We start from the raw sequence: 17,977 nt of genomic DNA, 5'->3' as shown, positions 1-17,977 counted from the left end.
TTTCTCAGAAACATAAATCCCTGTTTATTTTGCGTGTACCAAATTAATCCCCAAGGCCAGAATCAGAGCTCTGTCTCCACCAAAACACTTCAGGAGAAAGAGAAGAGAGAAGAAAGCTGGACCTTTGATAGAAGAAACACATCTGTTTCTTTGGGACTGAGGCATTTGCATGTGGTATAAATGATTTTATTTGCTAACCCAGACAGAAGTCACTCTGTCTTAAAGCGAGAAGGAAAGATCTGGAGCATCCATTTCCAGCGTGATCGCTGAGGAGCAGCCAGGCTCCAATTCCTGCGAGGTTCTTCAGAGGGTTTGCTCAATCAGGATGCTGTCAGGTACAAAACGCTGATCTACCTGCAGCACCCATCATACTCTGCTCCCAGCTAAAAGTCGTGCAATTCTGCTGAAGTCAATTTACGAGGCAAACATTTAATTTAGCAAGCAGGCTCACGATCCTAAATTTAAGCATATGTCAAGCCAGCTAGTAGCTTTGTTTTAATTAACTCTCAAACTTCGTGGCTGTCATTTCTTTATATAAATGAGGATGTTCTGCCAAGGGCAGGCTGTAATCCTCTGTGCATACCTACAAAACCGCCCGCTATTTCACAGCCGCTTGTCGGAGAGCTCTCGCAGAGGCAAGGGGATGTGGATGTTATTCTAAGGGTCCATATGGCAGCACACTGGCTCTGCAGTATTAAATCAGAGGTATTGTGGCTTTCCAGCCTAGATTCTCACTGTATCAGGTAATGTGTATGTCGCTTTATTGTTGTACAATTTTACTGGCTATGCATTATTCAACAGCGGCCAAAGTCTCGGAGCTGCTGGAGGTGATTCAGTGATGATAAAGGGAATACATTTTGCTGTGAAGGCAGGAGCAGAGGGATTTCACAGGCCAGCGTCTTCTCTGCCCGTGGAGGAACACTGGAAGCACGAACATTTCTAGCAAAGAAATCGGCTGGCAACAAATTCTCATCGATAATTAAAACGAAAGTACAAGCTGCCTTAATATGTAGTTAGACTTAGGGACTGTAACCTGCTCCCTAAATTAAATTCTTTCCTCGAGGATTCGGCTCTCCCAGCAGGCGCCGAAATCTGCTGGAAGACGCCATCTAGTGGCTGATGGAAGTTTAGTTAAGTTCAACAGCACTTGCTGGTGTGGGTGGCAAGAACTGCAAATGCCGAGGCATGTAATGGTTTGCAGAGACTTTCTGTTGTTGTTGTTGATGTTCTTCTAGGAAATAAAAATTGTCCCCGAGGGAGTTTACAATGGAAGAGACCTAATATTTATTTTAGTAGTCCCCACAGCAGGGCACTGCATGTCACAGCTTTGCTGTTGACATTAGCCAAGCTGCACGGCTGCTCTGCTGGCAGGGCATCTCCCTCATCACGAGGGTTATTTGCTCTTCATTTATGAAATGAATCCACTCTTCATTCTTGGAAAAGCTGTTTTCTTCTTAAAAAAAACCAAACAAAAACCAAAAACCCAACACGTCCTGTACATATAGATTATCTGGTTTATGCTATAGTAGAAGCTACTTAATTTGTACCCAAATAAACAGCATTCCTGTTTAATGGGAGCCACTTATGGCTGGATTCGATGATCTTAAAAGGTGTTTTTCAACTTAAATGATTCTGCAATCACCAGGGAATTGATTAGGAGCAATCCTGCCTACTGGTAACGCTGGGTGATGGCTGATTTCATTTCTGTCCATGAAACACTGTCAACAGCAGCCTTGTCCCCAAATTGTCCGTGGGGCAAAATGCAGCCCCTGGGGGACGTGTACCCCCTGGGGAGCACCTGTAGCTCTTTGAGCAGCCATCTGTACACCTTGGAGGGAAACTGCAACCCGTAAGGAGCACCTGCAACCCTTAGGGAGCACCTCTAGCCTTTTGAGGAGCATCTGCACTCCTTGAAGAGAACCTGCAACCCTTTGGGGCACACCTGCAGCCCCACAGGCTGTTCTACCCGTCCCACTGAGCCCCGGGGGTCGATCCCTTCTCGCCGTTCCTCGCTGGTGCTGACCCGTCGCTCCCCACACCCCAACGTGTTCCACGCCTGGCAAACCGCTTGCATTTACTCAGGGCGAGCGCTGCCGAGCACCCGCTCACCACACAGCGCCCGGCCAGCCTCTGCTGCAAGGGCCGTCGCTTAATGGCCGCGGTTAACGCCGGCGGGCTGCTAATTGCGGAGCCTCTCTGGAGCAATTAACCGCCGCGGTTTTTCCCACAGAAGGCCGGTTGGGAGCCCTCCCCCACCCGCTCCCGCCGCGCCCATCCGTGCCGGCGCCGGGGCATCCCTGGGGAGCCGCTCCTGGTCAGTCATTAGGGGAGCGTCATGACCGGGGAGCGCAGGGGCGCGGGGCGCAACGGAGGAGCGCGAGGAGCGGGGCGGAGCCACCCTCGGCGGCGGGGGGCGGGGCAGCCGGGGCCACGCCTCCCCCGCGCGCGGAGCGGAAGTGCCGGAGTTGCCGCCCGCCGCTGCCGCCGGGCGCGCGGGGGAAAGTTGGGCTCCCTAAGGGCGGCGGCGGGGGCGGCCGGGCCGCGCTCCCTCCTCGTTCTCCGTTCTCCTCCTCTTCCCCGCCGGCGGCTCCGATGCGGCGGAAGCAGAAGCGGCTGCTACAGGCGGTGGGGCTGGCGCTGGCCGCCCTCGTCTTCTTGCCCAACGTGGGGCTCTGGTCCCTTTACCGAGAGCGGCAGCTGGAGGGCGGTGGGGCGGCTGGCGGGGAGGGGGCCGCCGCCGCGGGGCCACCGGGGGCAGCGGCCGGCGAAGCGCCGGTGAGTGGCGGCGGGGCGGCGGGGTGAGAGCATGGGGTATGTGTGCTGAGCGGCCCCCCGTGTGCATGGGGTGGGGAGGTGGGAGCTGCGGGGCGGGAGCTGGCCCCCGTGGGAACAGCTCCCTTCGCGTGAGCTGGGAGCGGGGGGGAGGTTGTGGTTCCCTTGTCACAAGAGGACCTCGGCAAAGACTGAGGCGGGGAGAGAAGCAGCATTCGCCCCTCTCAGAGGAGGGAGAGGAGTGCAGGGGTGGGCTGCTGTACCCCTAAGGAAGGAGTCGCTTTTCTGTAGCCCGTGTCTCGGCTGGGGGATAACGCCAGTACTTTCTCGCTAATTCAGAGATGGGAGGACCGGAGGATCTGCTTGCCTTTTTTGGCTGGTAACGGAATAAAGCGAGGTATTTGCTCCAGGGAATAAGGAAGAGGAGCTTGTCCCATCCTTGCACAGAAAAGGACAGTAATTCTGTCTCCCATGCGTGCCCCCTCTGTGCCGATTCTCATTTCCTACCTTGGAAGGATACAGGGGGTGAACGTCACCCGTTATCTCTGGCTCCCCGCAGAGCTTAAGGCATGGGCTAGCAGAAAGTACCAGGCAGAGCTTGAAGATTAGTCTGTGTATTGATCCTCCTTTGGGAAACAAGGAGCAGATAACCCTCCCTGAGAGGGGCTGTGGATGCCTGATGCAGACGTGGCCTGATGATATTGCAGTACATGACTGCATCCCTTCTTTGTCCCACTGGTGTAGTAGTAAGTTTAACAGACAAGCCGTTCTGCTTACTGTGTGAGACAGGAAGACTAGATCACCCAAATTAGACGTTTGAAAGCTCAGTTTAGCTGCATTTACTTTTGGCTATGTAATTGCTTTATCCCCTTCTGGATTTGGCTTTGTACCATTAAGAATGATTGGGACTTGAAAGCTTGAGATGTCTGTGTGTAACTATCTGCTCAGCTGCCACTCTACAAGGCTCTGCTTGTTCAAAACCACTTAAAACTCTTCGTTGTCTAAATCTTTCCCTCCTTGGAGACTTGCCGCTACGACTGCACTGTAACGGCTGGGGAGACCTACTGTGGCAATTTCTGCTCTGAGGGAGAGAAGGCTTTCAGAAAGAGGTGTAGTCAAACTGGGACCAAGCTCTTCCTTCCCAGAAACATCTTTCCAATTCAAGCATTTAGTGCAAGTCTAGGTATAACCATGAGCATATCCTTGTGATGTCCCATGCAGGTAGAGAAAGGCACCTGCCATGGATCATGAATTTGTAGCTGATACTCAGTCTTTCACAGAAATCCCTCTGACATGCAGAATGATCATTATGTGCCTGGAGTTCCTGATGCTACTGACCTGTGCTTGTATTTCTGCTGGATGCAGGGCATGTTATTTTGCATCACTGATAAAAATCAAGCCTTGTGGTCCATTGCTTCACATGGTGAAATGAAGACCCTTGTAAAATTGCGTGTCTTCCAGAGGTTATGAAGGGAAAGTTGGTAATGATTCTTAGGAGACTTCAAAGTTCCACGTTGGAAGTAGCTGTTAATTCTTGATTAAATCTCTAAGGGACAAAAAAAAAAGGGCAATGCCACTGTGGGTTTGGGGTAAGGTATAAGCCAGGCAGTGCCTACATTGTACTACATCACTGCTGATTTCTGTGTATGTACAGTGTTCTGGATGTTTAGATCTGCTGTATTGCCTGTGCTGTACAGAATGTTGACTCTGTTTTTCTTTATGACTGTTTAAAGTATGGCAGCTGTCAGTAAATTGAGATCTGCTTTTGTTGTGAGGATGTGTTGAGCTGGGCAGGAAAGGCTTGTGCAGCTTACAGGAGAATTTGCAACAAAACCTCTCTGCATTTGTGTAAATCAGCGTTACTGGGGTTTAGGCTGAAGGCTTCATCTTCCAGTCTAATTATCAGGGAATTATGGGCTGCAGTGGGTATGTGAGTGAAGATATACATGTGTTAAATGTCTGGGGTTTTTTTGTTTAAGGATCAGGCTCTGAAATGATAGCTTCTGTACATTGAGCAAGGGAAAATGTACCCTAAAGGACAACTGTCTTCTCTTGTTAAAAATGGTTTCAGATGAAGCAGAATAAAGACAAACCAAATGGGGGTGGTTTGGGTGTTTGTGTTGGGGTGGGTTTTTTTTGTTTCTCTGGGTGGTTCTTCTTACAGCTGACTGCAGAGAGGGGTTTTTTTTTTGAGCATCCCCAGATTCAATGGTTCCAGCCTCTATTCCTTGGTCCTGACAAGCATTCATGGGTTTTGTACTTACTAATCAACTTCCAGCTTGTAAAGGAGCGTGCTGTTTGCTCATTCATGAAGCTGTTCAGAAGAGCTGGCTTCTTAATGCTGAAACTCTAGATGGTAGGAGGCTACATTGTAAAAAATTATATTCATAGCAGGTAGAAAAGATTGTCTTCTGTATCTGCCTTTAATTTGTCTGTTTTGCAGGCTAGCCTTTGAATTGAGGACATTTTGGATGTGATGCAGAATTGAGCTTTTCAATGAAATCTCTGTCCAGGTTCATTTTTTTTTCCCTCTTTAAATGGTGTCTGCTCTTTCAGGCAGTAGTTCTGTCTGGCAGAGTAACAGCAAGAGCAAGGAGAAGGTTTTAAGAAACAGCTGATTTAAAGCTATAAAGCAGTTCCTAGGGCACAGAATTGTGGTGTTGAATATTGGAAGTTTAAAACCTGCTAGAAGTTTTTGTTGTCAGGCTTTTGCTGCATTTTACCTTCCAAATGTAGGCAGCGTAGGCAATTTTGCCTTATTTAATCTTTCCACTGCCTGAAACAAACATGTCAGAAAATTAAGCAATCAGGAGCTATGTAAATATATTCTAGGAAAGATTATGCTAAATGGCTCCTGCAGAAGTGTCTAGGCAGCTAATTGCTTCGGTATTTACATGTTTAGGGGAAACATTAGGGTGGCTGAAAATAATGTATAGCTTTAATAAGGTGGATTGGGTCTCTGGTCTTTCCTCCTGCCTTTGGGCTTGTTCTTCTGCAGCTCTGTTGGGTGCTTCAGGTTCTGTGGAGAGGTGATGGCCTTAAGCCATCAAGGTCTTGGCCTCAAGGTCATGCTGCAGATGTCTTTAGAAAAGCTGATGCACTGAGTTACTCTTCCCTACAGCTGCATGCTCAGGAGTGTCCTTTATCAGTGTGCATGTACAGTTGCTCTGTAGATGATAAGAACTGGGGATTCTTTTTTTTCCATGGTGTGTGTAACAGGTTGGGCTAGTGTCACACCTTTCAATAGGAATGATGGTATCAAGGCACTGAAGTGTTTCTTCTGACAGTGAGAGTATGAGCCCAGAAGCATCTTAGACTTCATGATTGTACCATTTTGCTCACCGATATGCGAGTCTTAGTGTGCTCATGTAACGCAGATTGACTCCTGTGTAGTTTTGTCTTTTTTTAACATAGCAAGTATCCAGTAAGTCAAAACATATGATCTGTGGGTGGGGGTAGAAAAAGGCAAGGGGAATGCAGCTTTTCCTTTTGTCTGTTGAGTCTCTGCCGTCTTCCTCAGAGCCTGCTGAGCATCCTCAGCCAAAATGTTTAATTGATGTGTAGTCCTGCGGTACGTAAAACACAGATGAGTTAGTCTGGGGGCTTGTAATTTCTGCTTGGACTAATGCAAGTATTTATGTGCCTTCTAATGCTCTGCAGAGATAGCTGCACTCTGCCTGTGTGGTCAGGCTGGAGGTGGCACTTGGCATGGTACCTGCTGTTAGGGAGCTGTGGCATTTGAACTCGGCGAAGCTGCGCTTGAACATTTTCATTCTTTGAATTGCTGGCTAAAAGCATTGTAGCACATTAGCTGCCTTTCACTGCAAGCGTTTTTCTCTGATACGATGCATGCTTTGTGGAGTCGCCCTGTAGCTTGTAGTAGTAGTAATTTGTGCTCTATAAATTAACTCGCCGGCCTGATGGAAGTGTATAAATCACATCGGTGATTGTGTGGTGCCCTCTGCTGCCAGCCTGCTGAACTGGGACGCACCTGCCTGCTGGTGCGTTGTGAGTGAGAAGCCGGCTGCACACTTGTGGTTGAAAAATGGTTTGTGAGAATGGTCCTCTTGGAAAACTTGGGGTCGTAAACTTTGGCTTGAGTGAAATTAAGCTCCAAGCTTCCAGCTGATATGGTTGAAAATGTAGCCCTAATGACGAGCTGAGTGGGGAGCTGCACTGTGCTGCCTTCCAGACTGCTGCTGCTTATGTCCTCCTCAGCAGAGGAAGAAGATAGACTTTGCCATTCTGACCTAGGGGCAGCTATGAGGCTGTCAAGGATTGTCAGCTTCACGTTATGGTTGACAAAAGCTAATAAGGAAGAAGGTGGTTAAGCAGACTCCGCTGCCAAGGCTGGGGAGGGAGGAGAGGAGCTTGGGAAAAATGAGAGGAAAACCTCTTTGCTCTCTGACAGCTAGAGGGACATACCAACTGCCAGAGGTAAATAACCAACTTACCATACTTCCTAGGCAGGTTTCTTTGGTGATTACACTAGCCATGCCCTAGACCTTGCTGCTGCTGAACTCCGAGGTCTGGCTCCTCGCAGACCTCTTGGAGACTGGAGTTTGCAGTTGTATTTGCTAGTCACTCAGCAGCTGATATAAAAGCAAACTTTGAAAAGCTTGTTTTGGTAAGCAAAACAATTGACATCTGTGGACTGAGTGCAAGTCCTGGAGCCATACAAGCCTCTTTGAGAGAGAGTGATTTGCAGTATGGGCTACTCTAATGTTGATCGCTTCAGCACACTTAGGAACTGAGCCTGTTTTCCTGTACTGGGTAAGTGTGGATCACACTTCTGATTAGCTAAGTGAGCTGAAGTGAGCATGAAAGGGCTAAACTATCTCACTGCAGTGAAGTACAAAGTAAAATTTGGAGAAGATGAAGAAACTGGAGCTTTTAGTGGTCTTAAATTAGTTTCATTGTTCCTTCTGGGTGACCTTCCCTGTAACAGCAACACAGAGCTGAAGGGAACAAATGGGCTGTATTCGAGGTCAATCAAAGGTTTGTTATACTTGTAGTTCTTCAGGGAAGGTTATCTCTGTCGTGGAGCACCTGCCTCTGTTACCAGACAAGTGGTTCTGCTTTGCTGTTCAAAGGTGCTCTGTGGTGTAGCTTTTAATAGCTGCAGTAGTTACCTTTCTTCATGGAAGGAAGATCTCAGCAGGAAAACTTCGTCTCCTGACATCTGGACTACTTTTTAGGTCGCTAAGTGAAAGCCATAATCATATAGTGGTCGCCAGAGCTGTGTTTTCCTGCATGATTATGGATGAAATCATGAGAGACAAAGATTTAAGGGCATCTGTGGTTACAAACTTCCTGGTGGACAACTGCCATGTCCTTTACTACAGCGAACCTGAGAAATTACTGGGAAAATTCTCACCACCGGTGAGGAGTTCTGGTGAAATTAGGCAGAAAAATCCTATCAACCTGACTTTCAGTTGCATGGTATCATCCTCTGCTCCCTGTTTAAATACAGTTACAGGGATTGCTGGGAAAAGAGAAAAGAGTGCAGTTAACCTCCCTGCTTGCTGCTCCCGTTTGCAGTCTTTCCCAATACCGGGCGACACAGGCAGGTCGCCTTCACTTTCCTTCTGGAAAGTGAAGGGGTGATGGCATGCATTAGGAGTTTGTAGGAGGTATTCCACAGTGTGCTTGAAATAGCACTAGAAGGGGGGGTGGGGAATAAAAGAAAAAAAGAGGGGGAAAAAAAGGTGCTGCAGAATTTTGTTTTGATCCAGCATGAAAGCTGCTGTTTGAACCTGCCTGCCTGGTATCCTGTTGACGTTTAGCAGAGCTGCCATTGGCAGGCTTTTGTGAAATGCACCTTAATTGGAGTGCACTGCGCTGAGTTTCATGGTACTTCAGGATGGTGTGAATGCTTCTGTAAACAAAGCTGCTGTGATACTTAGCATCAGAGGACAGTCTCTCTCTAGTGTCCCTCAAGCCTCACATTTTCCATCCTGTTAACTCTGTCGAGTCACTTCTGTCACTTTAAATTCACTGGACGTAGCATGGATAATGCATGGTACTCTCTAGATACGGGGAGAGAGGTGGCTTCAGGGACTGTGCATAGGAAACCTTTTAATAGTTGTAGGTACTCTCATGTGACCTGAGTGTATCTGTAGATTTTTTTTCCTGGATCACTTTTACTAGAAAACTGGAAAGGATTTTTTCTGCAGCTGAAGGGATTAAGAGCTGGCTATTCTGGTGGGATGTACTGTGATGGCAAGCAGACTTTAATGAGTATTTAAGTAGTTGTTGATTGAAATGTTACTTTGGTCAGACCGGGGTAGTTTGGGTTAAAGCTGAACAGTTACTTTTTGTTAACCTTGTATTCATCTGTTCCTCTTCTGGAATCAAGTCAGAAATAGCCTTTCTGGCATACAATTGTATTTGGTCTTCACCTGAGCTCATGTCCCTGGACAGAATGGTTTCAGTCAGTCCAAGTGCAGTTTGGCCATCCATGTATTCCGTCTAGCAACAGCTTGCCCTGGGATTCCTCTGCTTCTAGAGAGACTTATAAAAGACATTCTGACTCGACTTCAGGTCCTAGATTGTTTGCAAAACTGATTGCTGCCTGTGGGGATGTTTAGCAGTTAACAGGAAGTGTGAATCTGTTTAACCAGATTTCGCAGCCTCCTGAACAAATCCTGATGCTCAAGTCACTCTCAGGAGTAGAAGAGTGAGATGCTTTATTTCCAGATCCATGGCTAATAGCCTCCCCTTTCTAATCTTACTTTTTGTGTGCCCCTTTTGGGCTGCCTTTCATCTTGTTAGTGATGAATCCACTTTCAAATTCTCTGTTGTCTCTTTAAGAGTCCACTAGTGATTTTTACCTTCAGATCTGGCATGCTGCTCATGACTTCCTGCAAGCCAGGGAGGTAGGAAGTGTTACTGGTCCTGCTTTATTCAGCATGAAGGCTGAACTCTCAGTGGTAATGGTATCTTTTCTATCAGTGTAACTGACACTTCTGGTGGTGTTTCCTGCAGTTTGTGTTAGCCTGGCTGGATGATGGATAGCTAAGAAGGAAGGGAGTCTTTATCTATGCAGCTTTGTTAAGAATATAAGTAGTACTGGATATCAAATTATGGCTGACTTGTCACACCGTGCCTCTTTTGTTAGATTTAAAGAGTCTGGCAAACGATTGGAGAGAGAGCTACAGATAAGTAAATCGATATGGAGCACAATAAGTTGCCAGGCAGCCCTCCTTTTCAAATGCCTGGGTAGAAGAGTGACTTCTACTGTGGCTGAGACCTGCTGGCAGCTCCACATCCAAACTCCTGTGCACCCTCTAAAAGATAAGAAATAGGTCACTTGACATGCCTCCTTATTGTTCATAAACTTGCTAGAGCTTTAAATTGCAGCTTCAAAGAAGGGAGGTCTACCAGTTCTTGGTCCTTATGTTTGCTTTTCTTTCTCCATAATTAGCTCTTTTCTCTGCCCTTTTGCAGTTCCTCTATTTTCTCTAATCTTAGCTCCAGGGTTAAAAGGGAGCTCTCTAGAGCATATATCTATAATTAAGGCTTTTTAACCACAGTTACGTTGGAATATGAGCAGTGCTCCAGTGTTGCTGATACTCAAGGAAGAATCTTGCTGCAGTGGAAAAGTTGGTGATGTTACTATAGCAGAGCTCTCTGCTGGCCCACTCATGGAGTTCCCTCTGGTACTGCTTCATGCCTTCCCACCTTGACAAGTTATCTTCCTAAGGTTGCTGACCATTAATGGCTTATCTTCTGTAGCTGACAAGAATTAGATAGTCTGCCTGTCATTTTCTTGAGAACACAGACTGCTAGGTATTGCACACATGAACATGTGCCACCAGTGTGAGTCAGGGATGAAACTCCTCACTTAGTATGGGTGCTCTTGGGGTTCTTATAACTGCAGTGAACAAGAGCACATTTAGAGGCAATTACTAAACAGTAGTAATGACTTAAAATTTGCACCCTGTAAAACTTGGTTTCTATTACTGTATCATTTGCTTTTCTGTACTACTCATTCAAACTGGAATTATAAGCAGTTTAAACAGAAGAAAGGTTTAAAATGGAAGCCCTATTTTAAGTGAGTTGGTGTAACTCCTGTGGGTATTGTGATTCTTTCCTTGTCCAGAAATAGAAAGCAAAGGAAGGGGAGGAGGATGGAGTCAGCAAAGGCTTGACTGCACAGTGCTGCCCAGCATGCTGGAGAAGCTCACTCTTAATGTTTATTTGCTGTCTGTCTTTCAGTCTCAGCTGTGTATTAATTTTTCATCTGTAGTACTTTTTTCTTCCCAATTAGCACAAGTAGCAGAAAGCAGCTTCCAAAAACTGTCTTTCAAAGCAGTGAATGTTGGTGTTCTTCCCTGTTAATTTGAGCCTTGCCTCTGCAGCAAGGTAACTTGATTTCTGCTCAGAGTATCTCCCCTCAACATTAATGTTGATTTCTCTCCTGTATGTTACCTGTAGCTGATGTAGCAGTGACCTGACACCTTTCCCTGGTGTACCTTTCTGGGTGGTTGCAGTTCACCAGGTGGCTGCTGAAGTGAAATTCCCAAAAAGCATTTCAGAATATTTTAAATGCACAGAAGCTGCAACTGGAGAAGAGGAGGCTCAGAGGAGACCTTATTGCTGTCTACAACTCCCTGAAGGGAGGTTGTAGCCAAGTGGGGGTTGGTCTCTTCTCCCAGGCAACCAGCACCAGAACAAGAGGACACAGTCTCAAGCTGCTCCAGGGGAGGTTTAGGTTGGATGTTAGGAAGAAGCTCTTCACAGAAGGAGTAATTGGCTATTGGAATGTGCTGCTCAGGGAGGTGGTGGAGTCACCATCACTAGAGGTGTTTAAGAAGAGACTGGATGAAGCACTTGCTGTTGGGTGCTAGGTTGGACTTGATGATCCCAAAGGTCTTTTCCAGCCTGGTTAATTCTATTCTACTGTTTGCTGAAATAATGAGCAGCCAAGGGGTTAAACTTTAAACAAATGTTGAAGGGTGTTTTCCCAGGTACAGATATTTGAACTTCTGTCTTAAACTTGGATGCCTGTAAGTGGACTCTCACTTCCTGCTGTAGAGCTGTTTGGTCATAAAAAGAGAGGATTTGCCCAATTGTCGGTATGACTCCAACAAGAACTTTCTGGATGCATAAAAATCTTCCTTCTTGTTTCACTGCTGTCCCTTTCCAACAATCTGATGAGAATGACATTTTAGACTTTGTTAGTCAAAGTCTTGTGATGTTTCAGGGCTCTACTGGATCTTATCTGGAAACACTGTCAGCTGTCCCTCCTACATGCATCTTTGCTTCTGCCCTCCTGAGCAAATGTTTTCATAAGATGAAGCTGTTAGGAAAAGTTCTGCTCTGCTTGATCTCTGAAGCCTGCAATCCATTGCTTGCAGTTTTGTGCAGGCTAAGGTGACTTTTCCCAGGGAAGTCATCCTTTTCTCTGTGTTTTGCTTATGGTTATTCAGAAGAGCTAACATTTAAACCCTCTAGTAGGCAGTCTTGGTTTTCCTCCGTGGAAGGTCACGTAGGCTTGGCTGTATAAATTACCTTTACTTGTGTTCAAATTCATTTGGGAAATTACTTTTTACCTACTTCATGACACTAGCAAGGAACCAATTTTTCTCCATGATGGAAAAGAGATTTTGTGGGGTTGTATTGGTTTGTTTTGGGTTTGGTTTTTTTTTTTCCTTGAGCTTACCTAACATTCCTCAGCCTGCAGATGAAATCCAAAGAGAAAATTTTCACAGGGACTGTTAAGCAAGAGCTGTTGCTTAATAAATAAAACAGGTGAAACAGAGTTGGAGTGTTCTCACTGCTTAGACCGAAGTTTTCAAGGATGTCTTAAAGTAGGATGTTCCTTTGAAAGCTAAGAGTCTTGGTGACTTTGATCTGGGGTAGGATACAAAAATAACCACACAACCAGGTCTGGCATCCCATAAGAGTTTTTTGGTTGGTTGTTTTCTCCTTTTTGTATTATTATTTTAAAAGGAGTTGGCAACTCCATCACTTCTGCTCAGCCTGACTTTAATCTCACCTCTGCTTCCTTGGAAGTGCTTCTGTTTAGAGACTCTTCACTCTGCTTCCTTGGAAGTGGCTCTGTTTAGAGACTGTACTTTCAGCTCCTGCAAGTGAAGGTGAGATGTATTCCTTCAGGAAAGAAAATCAGACCCCCCAAAGCTAGATGAATACAGGCAGAATGCTGTTGTAGAGGGCTTCAGTTAGGCAAGTAAGATATTTTCTGTAACATTATAGAAGGTCGTTTAAATTTAGCCTGACTGTCAGTTCATGTTAGCCACTACGTAACAGGCTTATTCTGGAGCTCAAAAAGAAGTGAACCCTGTGATTACCTTCTCTCTTCTCATTTATCTTCCAGGTGGCCTGTTGCCAGGGTTTAGTGTGTGATAGCCAAGTAGTAAGGAATAACTCTCTTTTGGTTGGCTTTTTTCCCCCCACTCCTGTGTATGTTACTTTTGCTGATCTACCAAATACACTCTGGACTGTCTCTTCCCCTTGATTCTTAAGCTGCAGCTTATTGAGTTGGAAATACCTAAAACTCCTATTGATGCTTTGCTGTTGCATGCTGCCCAGTTTTTTTTTTGTGGCTGATTCAAGGTGCTAATCTATCCTGAAGAAAAATTTCTCTTCAGGAAACCAGCCTCTGTTCACAGGTCTTGTTTGCAGCAGCAAAATGATATCAGTACAATTACAGTGTTTGGAATCCTAGTATCAGTCAGGGTTGGAAGGGACCACAAGTATCATAGTATCATCACAGTATCATAGTATCATTCAGGGTTGGAAGGGACCACAAGGATCATCTAGTTCCAAGCCCCCTGCCATGGGCAGGGACACCCCACACTAGATCAGGCTGGCCAGAGCCTCATCCAACCTGGGCTTAAACACCTCCAGGGATGGGGCCTCGACCACCTCCTTGGACAACCCATTCCAGGGCTTCACCACTCTCATGGTGAAGAACTTCCTCCTCACCTCCAGCCTGAATCTCCCCACCTCCAGCTTCATTCCATTCCCCCTAGTCCTATCACTGCCTGAGATCCTGAGCAGTCCCTCCCCAGCCTTCCTGTAGGCCCCCTTCAGATCCTGGAAGGCCACAATTAGGTCACCTTGGAGCCTTCTCTTCTGCAGACTGAACAGCCCCAACTCCTTCAGTCTGTCCTCACAGGAGAGGTGCTCCAACCCTCTGCTCATCCTCGTGGCCCTTCTCTTGACACATTCAAGTACCTCCATATCCCTCTTGTAATAGGGGCTCCAGAACTGGAGGCAGTACTCCAGGTGGGGTCTCACCACAGCTGAGTAGCTGAGCTGAGGCTTCTCAAAATTACTTTACTTGCCTGATTGTGAGGACATGGAATCAAGATGCTAGAAACATCTGCAGAGTGTTGGAAGACCTGGGATTTTGGCATAGAAGCTGGCAGAAGTGTATTTGGTTATATGTAGGGGACCAGAGGACCACACAAGTTACTGTTGTTGTCATTTTCCTGCTGTTGCTGCTGATACTCTTTGCAAATGTGGTTCTATCCCCCTTTTACCCCAGACTGTTTCTGATCTCCAGATGTGGGTTGTGTGCCCTGCAAATCCCCATTCATGTGAAAGATTGGAAGAGTCATAGCTGCAGCGTGTGAAATGTCCTTTTTGCCTTGCCCTTGATTTTTGATTGCTGCAGAATATCTATGTATAAAAGAAAACAGGTTTTCCCTCAACCAAGTTGTATATTTCCTGCACATGGGGCCGTGGGCCAGCTGATTACTGAAGGAGAGTCCTTGGCAAAGCAATTACAAGCTAAGAAGAAAGCGCCTCAAACCTCGGTCTGTGCCAAGACCCTTTCTTTTCCTTATGTTTTGGCCAAAGCTGTTATCAATGTAAACTAATACTGGTTACCATGGGTGAAAGGCCTGAGCTCTGGAAACAAGTGATGCCTTGTGGCTTTCCAAGTGCTGATATTTTTATAATAAGAGGCTGCTCAGAGTGGAATGAGAGGCTGTGAGTTGATGCCCATGAGCAGAGAGCACTGGCATTGGCCGTGGATTAGTTGGGAATTGTCAGTCGTGTAAATGAACTCAAATATTGGCTTAACCTGAAAATGTTAAATGACATGTGAAGCTACACATTTTCTCCCTGGGTATTTGAAAACAATAACAAGTCATCTGAAGAGTTGCCTCTAAAAATTCTTTCTAGAGGCTGTGAGTTATCAAGCCCTAATGCAGTGAAGTCTATTTTTACAGTCCTTGAAAACAAAACCTGACAGTCCGTATTTGCCAGCGCTTCTACTGCTCTGGTGACAGTGCTTCTTTTTAAAGCATGCCAGAGGAAATGCTCTGTGTTGGAGCATATGTCAGTGATTAGTGGGGCCAGTGCTGCAGGATGAAGTGAGAGAAATATGATTCTGTGTAGCAGAAGCTGAATGGACAGGACCTGAGAAATGCAGTGGTTTATGGATTGGTTTTACAGTAGGTCGGGAGGATGGTTATTTTTAGGGTTATCTGTGTGAAACTGACACTCTGTCTTCCAAACCAGTGGAAGTATTGCTGAGACATCCTGGTGCCTTTCTCTGTATGTTTCCCTTAATTTCTTCCTTTAGAAAACTATTAGCCCTTGGAATCTATCATGGTTTATGTAGTGAGGGTATTTGCATGCTTTGTTTATGCCAGAGTGAACTGAAAGCCCTTTGTCACCCCACTCTTTTTGTGGATTTAGGCTGAAGTGTATTTGAAGGCTCAGGTAGAGAGTGATTCTCAGCAGCCAGCCCATCCCTGTGGGTCCAGGATTCTTGCTAGACAAACCCCTTGGGTGCATTGCTCAAGCTTTGCTTCTGAGTAGCTCTAGCCATCTCATCCTCCTCCCTGCCTCCCAGCAGCCATTCTTAGCATTGACTGTCTCTTGTCAACAGCACTGAGTTCAGACCCAAATTCTGCATGAGCCATGTGATATACATGTGATATACATCCCCTGGAGGGGAGAGGAAGATGGTGCCATGCTGCCCTATCACAAAGATCCTTGACAGCTTCTACACAAGAGCTCCAGTGCAGTAGCTACAGCACTCTATTAACTTTGCCTCCCTGCTTTTACCACACAAAACCCAACACCCCAAACAAATAAGCCCTGATCTGTATGAGAGAACTCAGGCACAAGAGCATGTAAAGAGGAGTGAGTGTTTGATTCTTACACAATAGAGAGGCCACTTTGTATGTAAGGGCTCTAAGACCTGCAGCAATCAGAGGTCAAAAGCCAGTTGTTACCCATCTGTTTTGTGTTTGATCCTAAAGGTCCCTACAGACCTCACTTAGGGATGTAGACCCCTCTGTGGGAATCACAGAGCTGGAAATTGAGCTGCAAGATGCATGGCATTGCAATATCCAAGTGCATTGTAGATTTAGCCCTTGACTTCACAGATGTAGTCATCACTTAAATGCTGTAAAAGATGGTCCCCTGCCTCATCCCATCCTTTATAGCCTGTCAGTTGTGTTGGACTGTGCCAAAAATGTTGTGTTCAATATAAGTGGGAGCAAAATGAAAATGCCCTGCTCCCTTTATCACAGTTGATGTCTATATTTGAACTTTGCCAGTATTTGCTTATGAAAGTTGCTTGTTTTCCCCTCTGAAGACATTTTGTCAGAGCAGCTCAATACAGCTTGGATTAAGGGGAGTCACAAGAGATTAGAGAATCCCTGAAAGCTAGAAAAAGAATGTGTTAGGCTTCTGTATAGCATTACCTGGCTAATACCAAAATTAGACTGCTGCTTTTTGTTGAGTAGACATTTAACAATTAATATTCAAAGAAATAAGGCAAGAAGCCAATTCATTTCCAATCAAAGTTAATTAAGTTATGAAATAACTGTCTTCAACTCACTGCAGCTGTGACTTACCTGCCTTGCCCTTTTGTGTAGATTCTTTTTTGCCTCCTCACTTGAAAGGCTTTTTAAAGCTGGTTTAGGTCTGATAGTTTTTTGCTAGCCTGTAAAGTTCTTTTGAGTAACTCTTGGGATAATTAGAGAAGCAGAATTAAATTCTTTGGGCCCTTTAGGGGAAAAGCAATGGCTTCACGAGGATTGATTTGTGTGTCTGTAGCGTGCGGGAGGTCCAGACAGTAATCTGCAAGGAGAAAGTAAAACACCCAAAGGAAGACTGCTTCCCATGAAGTAATACCGTCTGAAAGTATATTTATCTTCCTTCTCTAAAGTTGCTCTATAGAACATGCCTTAAAAATTCCATCTGGGGCATTTTCAGTCTTCTGGTGTGTGGTGTCTCTCTAGGTTTTGTAATTGCTTCGTACTCGAATCTGTTGGCCCAGGCACGAGATTTCTGGGATCTGCTTGCTTCCTTCCTTCATTTGGCAGAGCTGTGAAAGGTTCTGATTTTGAAACCTTGATTATTTTTAATCTCTTTCTGATTCTTTACAGCTGCTACAGGTCTAAACATTTAAGAGGAGCGCCAGCTTACCTCATTTGTGAGTCACACCTTCACAATTACAGGACGTCTTCGGCTTCGCTGAAGCTGGATCCCGTTAGCAATGGGTTCACGTGGGGTTTTGGCTGTGTCTGCAGATACAGTCTTGGTTATCTTAGCAGACATATGTGTACAAGTGTCTCTTTGAAAGGCTGCTCTTCCTGAGTAGCAAAGGCAAGGCAATGGCTCTGGATGATCAGCAGTGAGGCATGGTGCTCATCTTTCCTCTTCTGATGGAAGGCTGTTGGAAAACTAGCTGTGTCTCTTGCTTTGTGAAGTGTTAGGATGCGCTGTTATGTAGACTTGTTCATCGACTCCAGCAATCTCCTCTGTTCAGGAGGTGGAAAAGAATACCAAAGAAAACTTTCTTTCATCCTATTTATAAACCTTGTCAGCTTAGCATGAATGATTTTGGGCATGTGTTCAGTGCTGCTGGATTATGCAGTTAGGATCCTGTTCTGGCTGCGAGAACAATGTGTAACACATCACCATTGAGTGTGTGTGCAGTCTGTTCTTGGTTCTGCACTGTGTGCAGTCAGCAAGAAGGGTCAAGAACTAAAGAGATGAGTTTGTGCACCTGGATCTTGTTTGAAATCACAGGGTACAAAGCTTCTAAAGCCTCTAAAAACTCTCAGCAGCTCCTTAAAAGTAGCAGCTGTTTGGCAGAGGAGACTCTGAAAGCTGCTTGGTTATGGAGCACTCTTAAAATTTAATGAAATATAATCCAACATTTTAATTGCCTGTCTGGATTTATGAATTTAATGTCAACTTCAGCAAT

The 17,977-nt window shown here is 45.7% G+C and overlaps 1 protein-coding gene and 1 long non-coding RNA gene across 3 annotated transcripts in view; one reads left to right on the top strand and one right to left on the bottom strand.

Annotated features, from left to right (window-relative positions):
• The first annotated feature begins 2,477 nt into the window (after positions 1-2,477).
• GALNT10 (polypeptide N-acetylgalactosaminyltransferase 10) overlaps positions 2,478-17,977 on the top strand; it is a 99,849-nt gene continuing 84,349 nt past the window's right edge. Inside the window, exon 1 of the mRNA XM_068161809.1 lies at positions 2,478-2,775. Coding sequence (XP_068017910.1) covers positions 2,593-2,775 — 183 coding nt within the window. The 5' untranslated portion in view covers positions 2,478-2,592. The remainder of the gene's footprint in view (positions 2,776-17,977) is intronic.
• Positions 2,788-17,761, bottom strand: LOC137452969 (uncharacterized). Of its 2 annotated transcripts, none has more exons than XR_010990215.1 (3): positions 17,194-17,761; positions 12,776-12,863; positions 2,788-6,338 (listed from the first exon to the last, which is right to left on the bottom strand). It is a non-coding gene; the product is annotated as an uncharacterized lncRNA (long non-coding RNA). The 2 variants fall into 2 exon arrangements; XR_010990216.1 differs by lacking the exon at positions 17,194-17,761 and adding an exon at positions 16,620-17,178.

The sequence above is a fragment of the Melanerpes formicivorus genome, unplaced genomic scaffold, assembly GCF_026170545.1.
Source record: "Melanerpes formicivorus ecotype bairdi unplaced genomic scaffold, bMelFor1.0.p_v2 SCAF_2, whole genome shotgun sequence".
Taxonomy (NCBI): Eukaryota; Metazoa; Chordata; class Aves; order Piciformes; family Picidae; genus Melanerpes; species Melanerpes formicivorus.
Note: the sequence above shows the minus strand (reverse complement) of the source record. Positions and strands in the feature narration are given on the sequence as shown.